Source organism: Primulina huaijiensis, chromosome 12 (genome assembly GCF_012295235.1).
Source record: "Primulina huaijiensis isolate GDHJ02 chromosome 12, ASM1229523v2, whole genome shotgun sequence".
NCBI classification, from domain to species: Eukaryota; Viridiplantae; Streptophyta; class Magnoliopsida; order Lamiales; family Gesneriaceae; genus Primulina; species Primulina huaijiensis.
The window spans coordinates 9,655,194-9,676,786 of NC_133317.1; the positions used below are offsets into that span (position 1 = coordinate 9,655,194).

The 21,593-nt window shown below is 37.0% G+C and overlaps 1 protein-coding gene across 6 annotated transcripts; it reads right to left on the reverse strand.

The window, feature by feature from the left end:
* Positions 1-4,964: 4,964 nt before the first annotated feature.
* On the reverse strand, positions 4,965-20,027 carry LOC140989575 (5'-3' exoribonuclease 4-like). Of its 6 annotated transcripts, none has more exons than XM_073458836.1 (23): positions 19,683-20,027; positions 19,483-19,585; positions 19,157-19,233; positions 18,885-19,064; positions 18,687-18,806; positions 18,529-18,591; positions 18,059-18,175; positions 17,489-17,653; positions 17,223-17,300; positions 12,061-12,138; positions 11,379-11,429; positions 11,186-11,254; positions 10,996-11,091; positions 10,820-10,890; positions 8,606-8,734; positions 8,448-8,524; positions 8,324-8,364; positions 7,762-7,836; positions 7,457-7,614; positions 6,621-6,725; positions 6,448-6,523; positions 5,960-6,042; positions 4,965-5,680 (listed from the first exon to the last, which is right to left on the reverse strand). In XM_073458836.1, exons 1-23 carry the CDS (start codon positions 19,884-19,886, stop codon positions 5,263-5,265), a joined length of 2,634 nt encoding a protein of 877 aa, XP_073314937.1. In that variant the 5' UTR covers positions 19,887-20,027; the 3' UTR covers positions 4,965-5,262. The 6 variants fall into 6 exon arrangements, with proteins under 6 accessions (XP_073314937.1, XP_073314939.1, XP_073314936.1 ...); XM_073458838.1 differs by having other exon boundaries at positions 8,606-8,689; positions 11,349-11,429; XM_073458835.1 differs by having other exon boundaries at positions 11,349-11,429.
* Positions 20,028-21,593: the final 1,566 nt, after the last annotated feature.

Consider the following 21,593-nt stretch of genomic DNA (forward strand, 5'->3'; position numbering starts at 1 on the left):
AAACCTAGGTGAATGCAGGGATGCAAATGCAACTTATTACAAAAGCTTCCAATATTTTACATGTCTTCATCTTGTGCATCGGGCCCACCATCTTCCAGTCTTGATCTCCCACTATTTCTAATGATTACATTTAAATAGCCATGGCACATAAGGGATACATCTCATGGGGGTGGGAACGGGCCATAAACCAGGCCCACTTTAATAATATCAAATATTAACAAAATGAATAAACACAGTAAAATATCCTAACATACACCTAACACATTGGTCAAGGCTCTCGATCATCCTTCATGCATTTAATATCAAATATTAACATCAATTAATTAAACAAATTTAATTAACTGATAAATCATATCTAATAATTTTATCACTAACCACCACAATTATTAAAGAATTTAATAAATTAAATAAACACCTTTATTTAATTTCAAATTAAATCAATAATAATTGATTTCTTGTAAAAACTCATTTTTACCATAAATAATTAAAATCATATTCTAATTATTTATTTTTCAAGAAAATTATTAATTTTTAAAATTAATTTTCAAAATAAAAATTGAATCAATTTTCAAAAATATCAATTTTGCCCAAAAATTTGAAAAATCAGAAAATTGCACCCTAGGCCCAAACAGTTCAAGCCCATCATCCAACATGCTTCCCGAGACGATCCCGAGCTGCCGCCCTCGCTGCCCGCCCGCTGCCCGAAGGTTTCGGGCAGTGGCGGTACCCCTGGCGAGCGCTGCGCGCTGGCGTCCCTGAGCCGCGCGAGCACGCGCGGGCGTCCGACGCCCCGCGCTGCCGTGCGCGTCCTTGCGCGCACGGACTGCCCGGAACAGTTCCGGGCAGATTAAAAAAATCTTTTTTTTTGTTTTCTGAAAAAAAAATAATTTTGATGGTGCATCTATTTTCTGTAATTTTCTTGTGTGGTTAGAAACAAATTATTCAATATAAAACCATACGTTTTAGAAAAACCTTGGCTCTAATACCACTGTTGGATCTCGGTTTTCTACGTGCCCAAACGCAGCGGAAGTTTTAAAATTTTTATTTTATTTTGAAAACAAAATAACTTTTGGACACTCGTATGGTTTTCACAAATTAAACATACATAGGATGTTCAGAAAATTATACCTTTGTGAATTAAATCACTGGACTCCAACTAATCCGGTATAAACGGATTAGCTCTTGTTGATTCCCTTCGATCTTTCTTCGAGAAATCCTCCTATCAAGTCCACGACTAGATAGCGTGTTCCTCTTCCAATTTGCACTAGAAAATATGGAAGATATTTTGCGTAGGAGAGAAAATAATTGAGAGACGGCACAATAATTCTTTTCTCAAAAGCAAGTGGCCGAATTTTTCTCTTATTGGAGGTGGGAGTCTCGAAGGTTATATTGTGGTAGGTGGTGGTCTAGGGTTTTTCTTTTAATGTATTATTTATAATTAACTTAAACCCTAACTACATAATTAACATTAATGGGCTTGATTTAATTAATTTGGCTTGTCCAACTAGTTTAATTAATTTAATCAAAATCCATTAAAACTTTAATTATTTAATATGTTGGACTTGTACCCCTACAAGCCCATTAAACACATTATCCACCATATTTAATTTATTAATTAATCAACTCAAATTTTGAGCTTAATAAATTAAATACATTATAAATTCAACATTTGAATTTATTATTTAAATTATAAATTCAACTACTTGAATTTTTCTCACCTCCAAAATTTAATATTTAACAAACCCAACATTTGAGTTTAATAAATTAAATTCTCAAATTTTATAAATTCAACTACTTGAATTTATTCTCTTAAAATTTAATTATCATAAATTCAACTCTTTGAATTTACTATATAACATAAATTCAACTTCTTGAATTTATTCTCTCAACGGGAACAAACAATCCAGTGCTTGTGTGACCCTCAATGGTTCAGGGATACAGCTAGCCGTGGGTTCACAACTCCTTGTGATTCAGAATAACATTTATTCTTATTCGGGCTTACCCTAGTTAGCCCCATTCTTTTCATCAACACCTTGATCAAGAATGTCAGAACTCATTTCTGATTGCACCCATCGGATCATGGTAAGAGCGTCTAGTAGCATCGCCCCATGATCCCCTAGGTATCACTGATAGTGCCTGCAAGAACCAGTCGATTATGATTAACGTACAGTACGGTCCCTTCATCTCATATATCCCGATCGAATCTGCAACCATTGGTTCATCGAGGGTTGCATATTAATTCGATAACTATGTGATAACTATAATAGTGGCATCGCGTGTACTATTGGAGAACTCCTTCTTCAACGTACATCTCATACTCTGGCCAGAGATTCCATGCACTATTATTACATTAGATCACATAGGATATCCACACCCGTAGGTGAGCGGTGAATCCCCGACTACAATGCACTGGCTCCTATATGTGTCGCAACTATACCCAACCTCGCCACCTGATGACTCTCCTGGAGTCGGTAAACGAGTCAAAGCACAGCCCTAGCATATAGAGCCTCAGTGTTGTCCCGGGTCATAAGGACTAATGGTGTACAATCATAACCACGGACTTATCCTCTCGATGAATGATAACCACTTGGAAAGTCCGAGGGAGGGTTGTTCGGTATAATCATCATATGACTACCCATCTGTATGTTTGGACATCTCTATGCCCTTACCAAGAAACGCAGTACACAACATCACAGATGCTAGTCTCGAGCTCAAGCGACCTTTATCCATGTTTTAGGCGGCTGAATCGACTAGGAACGAATTTAGATCATACAGTGTTTACAAATGAGTTTCAACATCGAATTACGATTCATTTGTATTAAAATATAATCAAGGTCTTTATCTATGTTTGAGATCATGGGTATACAGATAAAGAAATAACAAACCATGAAATAATGAATTATATTAAAATAAAGATTGTTCTTTACAACTGAGTCAATAAAATCCCTAGTCAACAGTTGATTTGCAGGGCATCTACTCTAACAGGAAGCATGTCAGCATTTAAACCTTTTGGTTTGGGTTGGAAAATCACAATCGGGATGAACATTTATGACTTTAGATGTTTGATTTTAAGAATTTTTTGAAAACTTAAGAGTCATACGTAAGGAAGTTCATTACACATTGTATTTTTTTTATTTAACATCTTTTTTTGTATTTAACATTGAAAATAATAAAAAACATATTTTGTTAACTTTTTTACAATGCAAAGAGAATTGATTGGATTGAAGGATGTGATCTAACGAAGGCATGACAACATACATATACTTTTTTAGATTTTCAAAATGTTTCATGTGCTACATATATTTTAGTTTTATTATATTAATTTTTTCAGTAATTTTGTAGAAAGACATAGCAACAAAAAAGCAAATAGAAGAAAATAATATTGTTCAAGTACATATGTAGCTTACATAAGACAAAAAAATATATGACATTTACTTATATTTCTTGACATATTTGTTTTCTTGTGTTAACAGAAAAAATAAGATTTCTCAATGATGATGATATAAAAACAGTACTACACAAACCACATATTATGAATTTTCAATATTAATTTAATGTAATAGAAGAATTTTTTAGCAATTTGTACATGTTACTCTTGCAGCTCTAAATGCTTCGTGAAGATCGAGCAAATCACATTTTAGTTAGATTTTGGTTTGAGTACAAAGTGAATATGTTACATAAATTTTTGAATAGTGACAGAAAATGAGGTGATAAAAATATGATTCAAAGTGATGGTGAATATTTTATTTATTATCTATTTAGTATTTATTAGGTATTCAGTTTCAATCATCAATACATTTTCTAAGTTTCAAAGTAATGAAATTTTAGAACTTGCATCAATTTATATATATAATTTATATCATATTATAATATTCATATCAAATTATAAATGCTCAATATTTATTTTATAAATTGATTAAGCAACATTTCAAATGTCTTATATTATGTAACATACGTAACGCGTGTGCCTCAGTCACTAGTATTTAAAAAATTTCCTATTTTAGGAAGTGGTATTTGCAATCTACTTTTCTTAATCATGCTCTGTTTTTTTTTTTAGTAGTATAAACTTAATAATAGTACCCTCTATTTATTTTCATTTTTTTAAGTTTATATTAGCTCAAAATTCATAACATAAGTCATCTAGAATTTCTGTTAAATAAAATTTATATTTAAGTTCATCAGTATTCGTAAATGCATAAAAACAAAATCTAATAATTTACTTATCAAACTAATTGTAATTTTTATCTATTTAATTTGTGTTCTAGTTCCACTTTATAAGATCAATTAATATTCATTCGCATATCTTCTTACTCTTTATTCCTAGTTAAAACATGATTCCTAAAATTAATCAAAATAATTTATATATGAAAGACAATTACCATATTTCTGTTCCAAAATAAAATGTTAGGGATCAATTTTTATTTTTATTTTTATTTTGTACAAAATGTTCATTAACATAATCTAAAAAAATCCTTCACCATAGAAAAAAGAACAAACCATATACAAATTACTATTTAACATCTAGCATGTATTTGCTTAAAATGAATGGATTTCAAAATAATATTTTGAATTAAAAACTATACAATTAATCAAGAGCATATCAGATACTAGCAATTGTGATATACACAATGCATAATACGATAATTAATACTACAGATTTTACCCAAAAAAGGAAAGAGAATACGGGACATGCTCCACGAAAAATATTTACTGTAACTACTTTTATTTACCTAGATTCTCATGCAATTTCATGATGAAAGAATCATCAAAGGAAAAATTCACCAGTATAGTACAGAAACACCTTTGGTAGAATCATGCTCAACCATTATTGTGCTGATTTGATTACACAATTTATACTCGTCTCAGGATCGGACAGGTAGAGTGCTTGCTGAGTTTTTTTCTTTGATAATTTCACCAAAATTATAAGTACGGTTAAAAACAGAAGTTATAATCAATGGAATAAATAAAATCCATGTCAAAACCTTGCTCCCGAAACAAAAATCACAGCTCGTTTTGTTAAAACTGATACCAATATCAGCTCAACTGTAAAGGGGAAAAAAGGGTTTAGCAATAACAAACAGGAGTTCCCAGGCCTGTAGTATGGGGACTTTCGGTTATATTGTACATCTGATGCCAAACACTTTCCATTTGGATTCAATGAATTGTGTTTGCTCTTCCGCATGTGGTCATTTGTGGTATAGAAATGGAATTCCAGGTGAAGATAGCAGACATGGGCAAACTTCAGAATATTCAAGCACAAAATCACACGGAACATATAATTTGCTGTGATGCTATGGCATTCAATTTTCTCCTTTTACGTTGGTCCCTCCTCTTTTGAGATCTACTTCTATTGGGTTTTCGACTGTCTTCATGGATGCTGGCCGAGGATGATCCAGCAACTAAGGAATGATTATCGGCTGGGGAGTATACAGCTACTGAGGTCTGAGAGCTGGCGGAGGCAGATTCAGCAACTAAGTATTGATAAGACATTGCCATCATAGGTCGTATTGTGGGTCGTAAGGGAGGAGTAGAAGGTAAGGGCCTGCTGGATGGGACGTCGGAGGGGGAGGGGCCAGCAACGAAGGGATGAGAGCTGGCTAAAGCAGTTTCAGCATCTAAGGGTTGGGCTGATATTGCCACTGTTGATCGTCCTTCCAAAGGAGGAGGGGGTGGTGAGGGCCTGGATAGCGTATAACGTGACATTAGTTTGGCAAAATTCTTGGCCAAAATAAAAAAAAAAGTAAAAATCATGAGAGCATATCGACACATTAAGCTGTAAATAGATATTATCTATATTTTTTAAATGGGAACTCAAACCAATGGATACTGCAAGCTGAATGGTTTTGACCACCTGTCTTTTTAGGATGAGAAATGAGTTTTAATGCCTTGAGACTGACTTTACGATGCAAAATAGAAATCGTTATGAAGCCAAGGGTTGAAGAACTGGTAGGTTTTTTACCTTCTGGCAAACCTGCGGTGATCAATAGCCTTTCTCTTGCGCCTAATGAAACTTGGAAGTAGCAATTCATGCCTCCTGATAGACTGTTCAAAGTGTAACTTGTAAGATTAGATATAGCTAAATAAAAGCCCGAACAAATTCGAATTTAAGGTCAAACAAGCCAAAGCACTGCACAGAAGATTAGCTCATAAGATATGTGGAACTGGAGATGAATTACAAAGTTCTGATTTACTCCCAAAATCAACATATTCAGGTTTATATAACAAAGGATTAACGATCAACCTATGTTTCGAAATCCCTTTGCTTTTAATCAGAAATTGAACAAAAAGGAGATGACTATTATAACCAAGCATTAAAAGTAACAATCTAATCTAAAACTTAAAAAACTCAAGTCACCTATTTCACTAGTACAAAGTTTGGAAGAAATTTCTTGCTGGCTAATGGGATATATCAGACGAAACACAAAGCACAGAATATAGGTGGCATACCATTTCAGGTATGGTCAGTCCTTTTGGTAGTCTCGAGATGTGAGGATGAAAAGTCGGAAACTTGTAGAAGACCGATCTAAAAAATTAGATTACATAGATCATGAGCTGAAGACAAAACACGCAGCTTTGAACTATGACAAAGCAAACTTGAACTTTTTAAATAAATGACATACATTACTCTATTTTTCATGATCATCTCCATGTCACAGAAAGGGGAAGAGATATCAGCGGGACAAATGGGCTTATTGGAGAGGTAGATATAACCGTTCATTCCACTACTGCAAGACATTATCAGAACCAACTGAGAGTCAATTAATTAGAAAAATAATTATTTTTAAATTGCCAATTAGTAAAACATTTATGACCACCTACACTAAAAAAAATCTAGTTCTCCACGGTTGCTTGACACGGAAAAATGCCCACAAATTAAGATAGCACACCGAAGCCCATGTATGCACAGAACAGATCAGAAAACCACAATGGAAGTCACACTTCTACATTTACAAACAATAAAACTCACTATAGCTCTGGTTTATCCAATTTCATCCAACTAACTTTCCAACTATCATGATCTCAAATAAATGGCATTGTCCAATTTTCCGTGTGCATTCCCATTAGCATGGGTCCTGATTCCATAAAAAACTCTTAGAACAGGATCTACATATAGCAGCTAAATGATGAATCCTCTGCCCAAAACCAGCCTCCGGTTACCTTTCATTTCCAAACAGCTTCATAGAAGAGTGTGTAACGATAAAAATATAAGCCAGTCAGATTGAGCGCGCAAAATATAACTAGCCACAACAGCTAAATCTTATTACTTCTATTTTTTTTTCAGGTTTAGGGAATGGTCTGACTACCCATCTACTTTTGTAAAATTGAACCAGGAAACGACATCCATGTCCAACTTCCTCAAATCCTTCCTGAGCAGATGCAGATCAATTTGTATACAAGGAATAGCAATGATTAAGCAAACTTAGTTCTCAAACCCAAGATTTTAATGACATCTTACCTGGATTTAGGATTAATTTTCCTCTTCAACTTTACTTTATTCAACTTCGGATTATTTTTATTCCGCTCCGAGAAGGCAGATATTTTTGCCGCTAAGGGATGTGACTCATGAACAAAAAGTCTATCAAGGCCCAAAGTGTTCCTCCACTTCTCTTCATCCTGAATTCCAGGATATTGGTCAGAAACTACTACGCGTGATGAAACAGAAATCAGAGACAACTATATTAAAAAAGCATTTTTCAAGACCAAGAGGTAGGATGTCGAGGATATTTCAACATCAAAGCACTGATTAGGCCTGGGTGTTACCGTCAATGTATGTTGCACTTTTGAAATTTCGTTAAGAAGCCGGCATTCATCAATAAAAGGTAGCTTACAAATAGCCTGCCAGTCAAGAAAGAAATAAGATAAGTCAGCCCCTTGACAAATAGTAATGCTAGAGGCAAGCATGAAATCTCACACGAGTCAAACTGTTTCAACTTGTCATTTTTTATCTTCACCCAAACTTGATTGGACATGGAGAGTCAAGAGGATTTTGTTTCGCTTCATTATTATTATTTACTTGTGAGTCAGTGAACTGAGTGAGCAGATCGTTCAAACTATTCTCCGACGATATTCCATCATACATATAGACTGCCTGAAAATGTCCGTATTTCAAACAGCTTAATTCTCAAAACATTGAAGGGCCACATCTAAGCTTGGTTGTTCTAAAATGCAAAATGCAGATTCAATGTAGAAATCCTTCTGATTAGAGACTGAATTGCAGCCATCACAACAGACAATTAATTCATTCAATCCATAATCAGTGCAGCAGGGAAACTTCTCTCGTGCAGATAATAATAAGAAATGTAACACAGTGACTGAATCATGCCTGCCAAGCTGGCTTCCCCACATTCAATTCGAGCTCAAAATCTACATAAAAAGTTCAAAATTTTCCGATCACAAAAATATTGTAAAGAGAAAAGGAGAAGCTCGTTATTTAAAATATAGCATACCAGTAGGATAAAAATCCAAAATAGGGGATGATGGATCAATCATTAATTTCCTGTAGAACAATGGAAGTGCTTGTCCACTGCATAAACGAAAGTTTAGTAACAGCTTAATTCTTGAACTGAGAATTGAGATTATTCGAAAACTAAAAATTGATCTAAACCTGGCAGCAGGGAGCACACCCATTAATTGGCTGAAAGGTTTAAAGGGTTTTCCAAGGGAAAAATGGATTTTGAGCTGGCCAAGACTACGAAAATCAGAAGCAAATGGAGCATAATGGTAGGGATAAAACCTGAGATAAAAAATAATTAATTGTGCAAAATAGCAAAATAGTTTAACATGAGTGGATTTACACTAAAACGAAATTTACACATTCGATGTGCATGTTAGATAAACATTTTAAAGTCAGTCAACAACTGTAAACAATCATCCCAGTAAGTGTAGTTGACGGTATGGATCCCCCTATGCCATTGTGTTTGATCCCCTACTTATCCTGTTGCCATCACAATTTTATACACAAAAAAATTCTGCAAATACAATTGAAAGTATCCCAGAGATGAACTATGTGCACAAACCCTAGCACTATGCTAGTCCGAAGCCTAAGCTAGTCACAATACTCAACAAAAATAATTGAATGTCTATCCCCCTCCCCTCTCCTCTCATTTATTATTCTTTTATTCTCCCCTTCCACTTGAAGGGTAACTGCCTCTGGGCCTTCCTGATTTGGGCCTTAATCTTGTTAAATATAGGGGACCATTAATAATTGGGTCCGTAACATTACCACCCTCCTTAAAATTAGACTTGTCCTCAAGGCTACGAGTTGAAAGTCGATTTTCAAGGTTACCCTTTTGCTTGGCTTCGTGATTCCAGTTTGAGAATCTCATGCTGTCAACTTGAACTTCAACTTCTATGCATGATGTGTCACACACCCACCAACAGGAACATAAAAAGCAATTCATGGATAGAGCATGACAAAAACTTTGGACAGAGATATGCTGCTTTTTCCAGGGTCAGAGAACACAATGCTCCCTCCCACTTCTCCAAATGTTTCCTCTGCAGAAATGGTGACTTCTTTCACCCTAACCCATTTCTTGTTAGCATCAATTATCACAATCATGATAACAAGGGAAAAACCTTTTTCATCTCCTACAGCCAAATGTGATTGTTGAACCCCCAGTGTTTATGGTAAAAATATGTTAACAGCATGACTCAAGATAGTTTGGTCCAAACGTCATCACAGAATACCACAATAATAACAAGTACCGAAATGTTTTTGTATACGGAACCAAAACCACCTGCTCCCTTATTGTTACTAGGATCAAAATTATTTGTTTCAGCTTCCACCAAATATTGCCCACAAGATGTTGCCTTGGTACGGGAGAAAATAAGTTCCGAGTGTGATTACAAAAGAGAAACATATTCATCATGCATGGCTTTGACCCAATTTGGATCCTTTAGTGCATGGGAAACAGAGGACAGCTCACAAGGCTATATAGTGCAGGCCGTATTTTGGGTTGGACTTAAGGATACTAAGGATGTGGAGTTAGATAGTTCCCTTAGTTATGTTGAGTGTGATGCCCGGGGCCGAAGAGGGCGGGGGGTGATCGCCGGTGCCATCAGTTGCACGGACAATGAGCGGCTCCTGGCAGGCTTCTAGGTGGAGGGAACATGAATGAACCGATCCCACACGGGAATGAGAGGGATTCCGAGACTGTTCAATGTAATGGACTGTACAGTTGAAGAGGGCTTAAAAGATTTGATTTGTACTACTCATATCACGAAGGTGCATCTTCTTTTCGGTAGCTCATCACATAAGAACTCCAAAGTTAAGCGTGCTTGACTTGGGGAAATTCTGGGATGGGTGACCTCCTGGGAAGTTTCCCAGGGTGCGTGTGAGTGAGGACATAAGCACGCTGGAAAGACTCGTCTTGGTACAGTGAGGACAGTCGTCGAATCTGGGGCGTCACATTGAGCATCCGGTGCAAATTCTTGATTATAAAGAGAAGCAACTCAGGAACAAGATGATTCAACAGGTTATGGTGCATTCGAGTATACATGGAAGCATAGTTGTCAATAGCCCCCGTAGCCCTCGCTATAGCGAATAGCGTGGCGAAGCGACACGGACCGCTACGCGCCATAGACTTTGTAATAGCGCTCGCTATCCTCGCTATTGGCACTATAGCGACAATCGCGATAGCCGAAATAGCAGCGCTATTGCAAAGCGAAGCTGCATGCTTATTTTCTGTCTTTTTTTTTTCTAATTTTGGTTTTTTTGGCATGTCCTTAGTTAGGTTCAACAGACTACAAGTTTATACGAAAATATCAAAAACGCCTTTCACAACAGTTAAAACTAACCAAGTAGCAGAAGAGAACAAACCATTGCCAGGAGCATACTCCTTCATAATAATAATGCATAACCCAACTGATCCCTTCAACATATTTCAAGACCTGTGTCAAATAAACAAAATTATAAAAAATGTAAAATAATATATCAGCATTGAAGGACTAGAAGATCCATCAATCAACTAACTTATAATATTTATATTTGCTTACAGCATGTTTAGCAACAATCTCACGGTCTTCAGCTGTTTGAACCTCAAATTTTTCATTGTAGTATCTCTCCTTCCAACCAACTTCTCCTAATTTAACCTGAAGAGACAATTTGTCATACTGTGAGTAGTAAACAAAAGGTTGACCATGTCTAATGCAAATTAGGATAAACAACAGAAGACGGTTATGTGACCTTGTCCAGGATCCTAGCTTCAGAAGCCACATGATTGGAGGAAAAGACACTCTCTTTCTGACTGGAACGCTTCATAAGTCAGCAATACAGTCTTAGCATCAACATCATCATTTTCCATCGATAGTTGTAAGATACAATTTGAATGCATGAAAAAACTACACACATTTTCCGGATTATGTCCCTCCACACTCACGTTATCAGGGACGGGTCCAGTCCCATCGCCCATTTCTGATGTTCTTTGCTTCTGAAATAATAAAAAGTTTCAAATAAAATACCGCGGAAAAAATAAAAGAGGATCATGTCATGCATTTACAATTTATGAACACCTGAACCAGGAATGTCCTCACAAACTAGTGGGACAAATACAAGTCGTAGGATGGCAACAATCAGTATCAGAAATCCAAATTTGTGTAACCCATCCACCTCAATAGCCATAGCCCCCCTAAATGGAATGGCTCTCTTAGTTACGCTGCGCCCCGACCCGAGTCCCCACGTCCGCTTTTCTCCGCCAAACATTTTTTTTTGATAAGAGACATAACCATATTATTAATTTTAGAATTTTACATTACAAGAAGTGGACTAGTGGTCCACTGCCACGAAATAGTAGCTCATTAATTTTTAACAATACACATACGACCAATCTCGTAGAATATCAAATATAGACAATCCCTGAAAGTGCTTATCCGCTCCGATCCAGTTTGCTATTGTGATGTACTTGTTCTTGTTTGATGTTTAAGGGGCTATAGCCCCTTAAACATCAAACAAGAACAAGTACAAAACAACTAAAGTAAAGTATCTTGACCTTAGAGCCCATTGAAAGAAGCCTGATTCCAAACAATTTCAAGTGAGCTCATACACTAATATGGGAATAATACCTTCCTCCGCATCCTAAAAGTTGAAACCTCGCGTGAAGCAATAACTTGTAAAAAGTGTTCCAATCTTTCCAAATTTACCTTCATATTAGGCAAAGACACTCAGTCAGTAAACATCAAATTACAAAGAGGGATTTATAACTCTTATTAGATTATGATTGTCATATTCAAATTATGATGCAAATAGTTTTATCCGGAGTGAGTTTTTATATCTTTCAAATGGGCATGTGAATGAAGTTTAAAATATGTTTCTGTATATCTAATCCAGCATTCTGTAAGAATAAATATTTACACATCAAGTATTAAGTCATATGGAAAACCCTCTCTTAAGGAATAGGTTTTCAAGTTAAGACATTTATACAACCTATAACTAATACGGTCACTTTAAGTGGAGAGAAAGTTAAAAATTGTTAAATCTATTGTCATAAAAGCGTAACTGATGACTAATAAACAGCATATGTATATCTTCAACATTAAAAATGTTGGGGAATTATGTGAAGAAGGGCCCAATTTTAAGTTTGTATACTCTAGAAGGCCCAAAAGTGATGTTCACGTGGGGGAGGGGGAAGGGAATTAAAGAGAGAGAGGGTTGGGAGTTGGTCATTCAGAAATCAGTCTTGTACTAGCTTGTGCTAGGGGTCCTCTATAGAGATATTCTCTGGGGAAAGTTACTCTCATACTTCATATTTCATTACTTATTTCATCGTTGATGTTCTTATCTCATCTATTTTGTTATCCTATATTTCGATCTGTAATTCCATTTCATAGAACCAACTAACAAATTGATTCGACCCACCGGATAAAAAGAGACAACATGGCTACAACTCGATCGGAAGCTAAGGCTGAAGCAATGGAGAAAACGGTCCTGAATATGCATGAAAGCATGATTGCGATGCAGGAAAAGAGGAAAATAACACTTCTTTCACGGCTGCGATGACCATAATCGCGGAATCTCAGGGAACCAACTTGGCCAAGTTGGCGGGCTTGAGGACTCACAGGCACGATTGGAACAGTGGATGGGTGTGAAGAAGGGCGATGATCATGAAGTACAAGGGGACATGGAGAAACAATCAGTGATGAATGAGGACGCCATGGGTCATGAGAGTGTAGGAGAAGGGGCACCAGTTTCTTACAAGGAGACAAAGGTGCATGTGGATGAAGAGTGGAAACAAGTATTATGACGAGTTGAGATACCGGGATTTGACGGTGTGAATCCTCGAGGGTGGCTGGGAAAATTTGAGCAGTACTTCAAAATACACGGGACGCCACCCAATAGCCGTATCAAGATCGCCCACATGTATTTGGAAGGACCAGCTTACATTGGTTCCGTTGGTATCAAACAAGAATCACTAACATGAGTTGGGATCGATTTGCTGGGAGTTGATTAAAAGATAGAGTGGGCGAAGGGTTGTCAACCCTTTTGAATTACTGTCTTCATTAAAACAGGAAAACCAGTCATTAGAGGCATATATCGAGTAATTTGAAGTGCTGTTGCCTGTTGTCACAAACCGAAGATATGTCTGAGGACTTGTGTCAAGGAATTTTCGTGAGCGGTTTGCAGGAAGGAATTCATAATCACATCAAGGAGGCAGGGGTTTGCCGGACCCAACACCAAAATTCGCAGACCATATCACGACAATCCATAGTGGCCGGTGGAAATTTCAATGCAGAGAAGGAGGAGTGCAGAAACCGAGTGACGTTTTTGGTGGAGGTCGAAAAAGAGGGGGAAGCGGAGTTGCATGAGCAGTTGATTGTTACTGGCGAGGGGGAAAAATGGAGGAAACACACAGAATTTGAAACGCTGGAATTACCCATGTTCTCTATCGGGGGATTTTTGCAGCCGCAAACAATGAAATTGAAGGGTAACATAGGGATGGAAGAAGTCGTGGTAATGGTAGACGGTGGTGCTAGCCATAACTTTGTGTCGAGGACGTTGGTTGAAAAATTGGGAGTTAAGGTGGATGAATCGATAAGATTTGGGGTCTTTTTGGGAGATGAATGTAAGGTTTCTTGAAAGGGAGCCTGTCCAGAATTAAGTATAGATCTGGGGGTGTGTAAAGCGAATATTGTGAGACATTTGTTCGAACTAGGAGGTGTGGATGTGATCCTCGGGATTAACTGGTTGTGAACATTAGAGGAGGTGAAAGTGGATAGGGGGAAGATGAGGATGAAATGTTTGCATAACGATCAAGAAGTGATTTTGCAAAAGGATCCTACTTTGCAAAGAACAATAACTTCCCTTCGACTTAACAAAGACAACTGATATTGAGTTTTGTGGTGCACTCTTTGCCATGAATAAATCTGAAGACAAAGGAGATGACATGCTAAGAATGCAGCGACAATCAGAAGCACTCCAAAAAGTTTTATCTAACTTTGGTGGGGTATTTGAGAATCCACAAAAAAGTTTATACCTAGTAAAAAGTAGTCAAGACCATGCCATACGAATTAGGGAAGGATGCGGGCCGGTTCAGATACGTCTTTATCGTTAACGGTCATTGCCAAAAAGATGAAATTGAGAAACTAGTAGCCGAAACGCTTGCTGCTGGGGTGATACAACCCAGTTCCGGTCCATTTTCGAGCCCTGTAATTTTATTTTAAAAAAAATGGGAGTTGGCAATTTTGTGTGGATTATAAGGCTTTAAGTGATCACTATACCGGATAAATATCACATTCCAGTCATTGAGGAGTTGTTGGATGAGTTGCATGAAGCTGTGTATTTTTCAAAGTTGGATCTGAGGTCCAGTTATCACCAAATTAGCCAAAGATGTAGCTAAAACTGTTTTCCGCATCCATGTGGGGCATCATGAGTTCCTTGTGATGCCATTTGGATTCAAAACATGCCCCATTGACTTTTCCGGCCACGATGAATGATGTGTTGAGACCGTTTTTGGGAAAATTTGTATCTGTGTTTTTTCATGATATACTTATCTTTAGCAAAGGGTGGCTGAAGCATTTAAATCATATTCAAATGGTGTTGAAGGTGTCGATGGAGAACAAGTTGTTGAATCAAAAGAAGCATTGTTTTGGGCTCAAGGAAATTGAGTACTTGGGCCCATCTAATATATGAGAAGAGAGTGGCAGTGGATCAAAAGAAGGAGTGTGAGTGAAAGAGTGGCATACCCAACAAATGTCCAGGGAGTCGGGGGTTTCTTGGGCTTGACGGGGTACTACAGGAAGTTCATTCGAGATTATGGCAAGATAGCAAAACTTCTGACTGAGTTATGAGGAAGAATAATTTCAAGTGGACCAAGGAGGAGTAAGGTGCGTTTGATGAGCTTAAGAAGAAGATTAGTTCTAAACCCGAGTCGTGATTATCGGATTTTACACAGGAATTTGTGATAAGAGCGTGAAGCTTCAAGGAGAGTAATAGGGGTGGTTTTATCACCAGAAGGAAGACCCACTGCTTTTTTCAGCAAAACTAGAGCTGAAACAGCATTGGCTAATGGCCTGGGTGTTCGCAATTTAACATTGGAGGCCATATCTATTGGGTAGAAAGTTTGTGGTCATGATCGATAATAAATCGCTTAGGTGCTTGCTTCGACAGCAGATAACAACTCATGACCACCAGTATTGGCTAGCAAAACTCATGGGATACCGGATATGAATTTGACATAAAGTACAAACCAGGGATAAACAATGGGGCAGCTGATGCCTTGTCAGGAAGGGTCGAGGAAGTGGAGTTGAGCTGTATATCAGTGCGCCATTGTGGATAGAGTTAGCGGATGTCAAGAAGGTGGTGCATGATGATCCTCAGCTAAAAGTAATTCTCGTGAAAATAAACAATGGGAAGGGGGAAGTTTCAGAATATGAAGTGGTTGAAGATTTTTTTTGTCTTATAAAGGCAGAATGGTGGTGCCAAAGGGGTCCAGTTGGGTTGACAAAATCATGGCAGAATGTCATGTAACACCAGTGGGGGGTCAACTCTGGGGATATCAGGACATCGAGGAGAATAGCCAATAATTTTTTTTGGAAAGGAATGAAGGACAATGTATACAAGTTTGTGGCTGAACGTGTTGAATGCCAGCGCCAAAAATATCAAGCCACCAAACCCGCAGGACTCTTATAGCCCCTCCCAATACCTACTGCAATTCGGGAGGATATATCCATTGATTTTATGACGGGATTATCTAAATCTAAAGGGTATGAAGTGATATTGGTTGTGGTGGATCGTCTGTCGAAGTACGCTCCCTTTATTTTGCTTAAACACCCAAATGCAGCTAAAACAGTGGGTGAGTGCTTTATAAAGTAAGTAGTGAGGTTGCATGGTGTCCCTAACTCAATTGTGAGCGATCAAGATTCAATTTTTTAAAGCAACTTCTGGTCGGAGTTGTTCAAAATGCAAGGAACAAAACTAAATACGAGCTCTTCCTATAATTATGAAATTAAGGCCACATAAGCAGCAGTCTGTTTGTAGAAGGGTTACTCAGAAACTAGCGCCAAAGTTTTAAGGCCCATTCAAGATCATAGAAAGGTGGGGATGTCGCAAACAAGCTGCAGTTACTTCCAGGTTCTCGCCTACATCCAGTGTTTCATGCGTCGTGCATAGAAAAACAGAGGGAAATGCATTAAAAGATGTTGGGACAGAGGTACGGGAAGATGGGTGGTGAACAGAGACTTCAATTCTTGATTCAATGGGCAGGCCGAGCTGTAGAGGATGCAACCTGGGAAGGTGCAGAACAGTTTGTTTCTCGATTTCCGAGTTTCAGTCTCGAGGACAAGGCTGTTGTTGGGAGGGAGGTGTTGTTAGGAATTATGTAAATAAGGGCCCAATATTATGTTTGCATACTCAAGAAGGCCCAAAAAAGATGTTCACGTGGGGGAGGGGGAAAGGAATTAAAAGAGAGAGGGTCAGGGAGTTAGTTATTCAGAAATCATATTGAGTCTTGTACTAGCTTGTGCTAGGGGTCCTGTACAGTGATATTCTCTGGGGAAAGTTACTCTCATACTTCATATTTCATAACTTATTTCATCAATGATTTTCTTATCTCATCTATTTTGTAATCATGTATTTCGATCTGTAATCCCATTCCACAGAACCAGCAAACAAAATATTAGCCCTAAGGAAGGCTCACAATGAGGAGGCAAGAAGTAGGGAAGAGTATTCCAGGTACCACAATTAAATATTAGCAAGAGCTAACAAAATAAGTAATTACATTATCACATACCTCAAAAGAATCGGTAAGGTAACCACCCATCCGAATAAACTCTTTTCTGTAGACACGCATAAGCAAGCTGATAGCTCCCTGTAAAAATATTCATAGGGAAACAACAAGATTAGATCAAGGGTACAATTTGTGGAGGCTTGCGTCACCAGAGTTTAATTTCCCCAAGGTTAGGAGTGAGGAAGCAGTTTCAATGCGACTGATACTAAATGCACTATAGTATGAAATCAAGAAGTTCATACAGGTAAAAGGATCTGTAATATGCTGACCTCTGATATATCTAATGATGGCACATGAGGTATAAAGTCGTTTCCGACAAATACACACATGAGAACGAAATCATCTACTAATCGCTCGGTATTTACTTTAACCCTTGGATTTGGTATTTTCAGGTGTTCTGCCAATCCTTCCCTCAGTATCCACAAATTGAAAAACTGAAACAGAAAAAGAAAACACACGCCAAGAGAAAATTAAGCCAACACTTTGAATGTTGTTATACTAATTCAATTATTCAAATATGTACAAGCAGGCAACATCTTGCTAAAGCATGAATAAGTACGCAGGTATCTTGCTTAAGCAACATACTGCATATTCATCAACAACCCAAGATCTTGGGATTCACTAAAAACATGACCTGTAAACATTTTATTCCTTCCATAATACTTTAGAATACCCAAAACACTTTGAAAATGGCATCACACGTATAAACTAGTTTCCTTTGACAATAAAATGAGAAAAATTGCAAGGAACAACAAAAACAACCCATGACACAAAATCAATGGAAACCAACCACTGCATGTTAGCATATTTACATAAATGTAAAACTAAAAGCAAGAAACCTGGAATTTTTGTCTCGCTAAATGGGATTCAAGTTGTCGATACGGACCAGCACGTTGCTTCAAGTTATGAACTTCTGCTTTATTTTTCCTCTTGGGACCTTTGTGTTTTCTAGAAACCTAGACGATTTAAAAAGTCATGGTAAGCTAGTAATAAAATGCACTAGCGACATTAACGCAATGCTTGACAGTCAAAACGGAACTGAGGGATTAGATAAGTTGGAAAATATAAAATTAACTCCATTCAACCATTCTTACGAAGCCATTAAAACTCAAAGGTGACGACGAGTAACAAAATTGCACTCCACAAGTTTGTGTGCCAATTTTAGGAAGCACATTTCTCCTTGATGTAGACAGTTAAATGTGACGAAATAGGTCAAAACTAGATCAAATTCCTTTTCATTGAAGGAATGTATGTAAAATAACAGTACAATCTCTATATTTGAAAGGTAGCGCATAAGGCCTAAACATACCTCTCTTAGAATAGAGAAGTGAACCTCATGGGCAGCCAAACCGAGCATGATCAAATCTGCATCCTGATATGACGGCACCGCGAGTCAATAAATGATATGTGTTTGCTACATACCAAACAACGAGAACATGAGACTTGGTGAAACAAAAAAGTACTTACCAGTCCATATAAACAATGTCGTGTGTTTGGATCGAATCCTGGAAGATTTCTTTGCAGCCGAATGTAAGACATAATTTTATGCTCTCCTTCACCAGGGACACTGGCATCAGAAAGGATCACCTATAATCATTGAACAAGCAGTCTCAAGAGGGTAATGGTTGGCTTCTTGCAATTAAAAAGCAAAGGTCCCATTTTTACCTTGATCCCTTGCCAACCTGGATCATGGTTCATCCTCAAATTTATATAATACCGAAGAGCAGATGACAGTAATTCCATAAATTCAGTCCCAGGTGTAATTACATTTGAATCTAAACCATCTGTTCCCCAAGTTGTACCTTCCTTTGTGCAGCTACCTCTCAGTTTATCCGTTATTGAGGCCTAATAACAACCATAATCCAATTTCTATTTCTCTCACTAAACTAAAGAGAATTAATTAAAATCCCTGATACTAAAGAAATCGTAAGACTCACCTCATCAGCCGCATCTTTAGCGGTTCTGAATCGTCTAGCACGCTGCTGATTCATCTTGGCCCTCGGTGCCACACCATCTACACACAAATCATTGCCCAACATTACCCACCAATTCAATTTCTACTCAAGATAAATTTACTAATCACAGGTAACTGGCGAGCTAGAAAAGTTAGTTCTTTAAAGGTTCAAGAAGAACCGAAAAAAATTTCTAACACCAAATTAATAGCACATAAATTCACGACAAAGCAACTTCATCACAATTCTAAAAACAATAGATATGTTATTCGAATAGAAACAAATTAAGTGCGAGCAAGCAGCTAACTAACCAATGGCCATGTACAGAAGCTTGCGAGGCCTAATCAATGAAAATATTCGATCAACGTACTTGAACACCGACTTAAACACTTGATCATAACTCTCCGGAGAAGCCTACACGAATTAAACGTCCATAACTAGTGAGATTGCAAAAAACTCAAACAATTTACATCAACTTCAGCATGAATGCAATTCGTGTGCACGAAAATACCAAATTTTCGGGATGAAAACAGGGGTGAATAATGTTGTTCATGTCGAGATAGAGATTGTCGAACTCCATGCCGTTGGGGTTCGGCCTCGTGGTATCAACAGGGACTTTAACGCCGTTAATGAAGGTCGGAGGATCTTCCGTCACGTCGACTACTGCATCCGGGAACGTATTACATAACCACCGGTAAAACGCCGGGATTCCCATCGTTGAGGAGAGCCAGCAACTCGGCCGCGAAATTCGAGCCGGATTCTTGAGGTTTTTTATTAGGGTTAATGAGAGCTAAGAAGAGAAGTCGTGATGTTGGAAGTTGGAACTAAAGCGCCGCCCCTACAATGTTAAAGTTGAGCTTTAACAAAATTTCAATTTCGTATATGGAGTTCGATTGCCAAAAAATTAATGCACAAAAAAATTGAAATATATTTATTTATATTTATGCTAATTAAATTAAATTATTCAAATTTGTGAACGATTCGCAAATTAACGAACAAAATAATTTGGATTCGAATTCTACTCAAAAAATTTTGAACATATTTGAGTTCGAAATAAATTTATGAATCAATTTTTTTTTTATTTAGCTGAAAAAATTCGTGAGTCGGCTCAATTTGTTTGCATCAATCGATTTTGTTGTTATCTAAAGCTTCGAGCCTTCAATGTTTTATCATCGTGTTTGCTAATTATTGCAACATTCATTCATATTGTAAACGCATTATCGAACAAAAAAATTATTGGTCGTACATTGATTTGTTATAAAATTATCGAGATTTTCATTTTCCACACAATACCCGCAAAATTTTCAACTGTTTCCATACACACCACCATATTATCATAATTTCCATAGTTATCCAAAATTTTCAAGCAAAGCCCCTTAAGCTTCATTTTATAAATATTGGCAGCGTAACCAATATTTCATGCAAGTCATGTCTCATGGAATTTATTTGCTTCAATCATCGGCGATTCAATCAAATGAATCGAGATGGACTAGTTAGTTTTGATGCAAGTAACAGTGATAAATGACACAAACACCTTCTTGAGTCTCGTGTTCACAATTTCATCCATTCTCATTACAAATAGAACTTGAAAATATTACTCCCAATCAAGCATCCGAGACGAGCCACAAATCGAATGGATATCATGAGAAGAAAATAGTGTGGACAATAGAAGATGATAAGCTCCTTGCATTAGCCTACACTATCATAACTCATAAGAAAAGTCCCATCAGTGGGTGATGGCCATAATGATGAGTATTTTTGGAAATGAGTTGTAGCATGCTGCAATACCAATCGATACAATGTAGCTAAATAAAGAACCACGGGGAAATAAAAAAACATATTAAAAATCGGTGAAAAACATCGTGAATAGGTATAATGAAATCTACAATAAATGGTACGTTGATCGACAATTCAGATGGTGTGATGAGGATTTGATGATGCAAATGCACGAAGAATACAAGAATACTTATTGTAACGCCCGAAAATCAGTACACGTAGACCGCATGCATGAAAATTAAAAATTGCTAAAATATTTTAATTAAATGATTTTGAATGCATGAATGATATATTTTGAGTGACTAAATGATTAATTATGTAATTTTTTTTGGTTTCATAATTTAAATATTTTCAGACGAATATCGGTGTTGGCCGGGGACGGAGGACTGGAGATGATTAAGGTGTTAAATATTTAAAAGATAAATTTTTATTTTTAGTTAAGAAAATATTTATTTTAAATAATTTAAGAATTTTAGCACTTTTAAATTAAATTTAAAATAATTAGTGGGAGCAAGGAAATTATGTACTTTATAAAGGATTTTTGGAAATATGTTTTTTAAATCTTTTAAATTTGAGGCCTAATGATTTTATTAATCTTAATGGGCCTAATTTATTAATTAAAAATTAGGATTAATTAAGCTCATTA

Bases quoted from the DNA above. Each gene is read 5' to 3' on its own strand.
- LOC140989575 (XM_073458835.1), bottom strand. From the start codon at position 19,886: ATGGGAATCCCGGCGTTTTACCGGTGGTTATGTAATACGTTCCCGGAT. The intron at 18,807-18,884 runs GTAAAAATGGGA...CAATGATTATAG, and splicing joins CAGGTTGGCAAGGGATCAAG to GTGATCCTTTCTGATGCCAG. The intron at 6,726-7,456 runs GTAAGATGTCAT...AATGTCTTGCAG, and splicing joins AAAATTAATCCTAAATCCAG to TAGTGGAATGAACGGTTATA.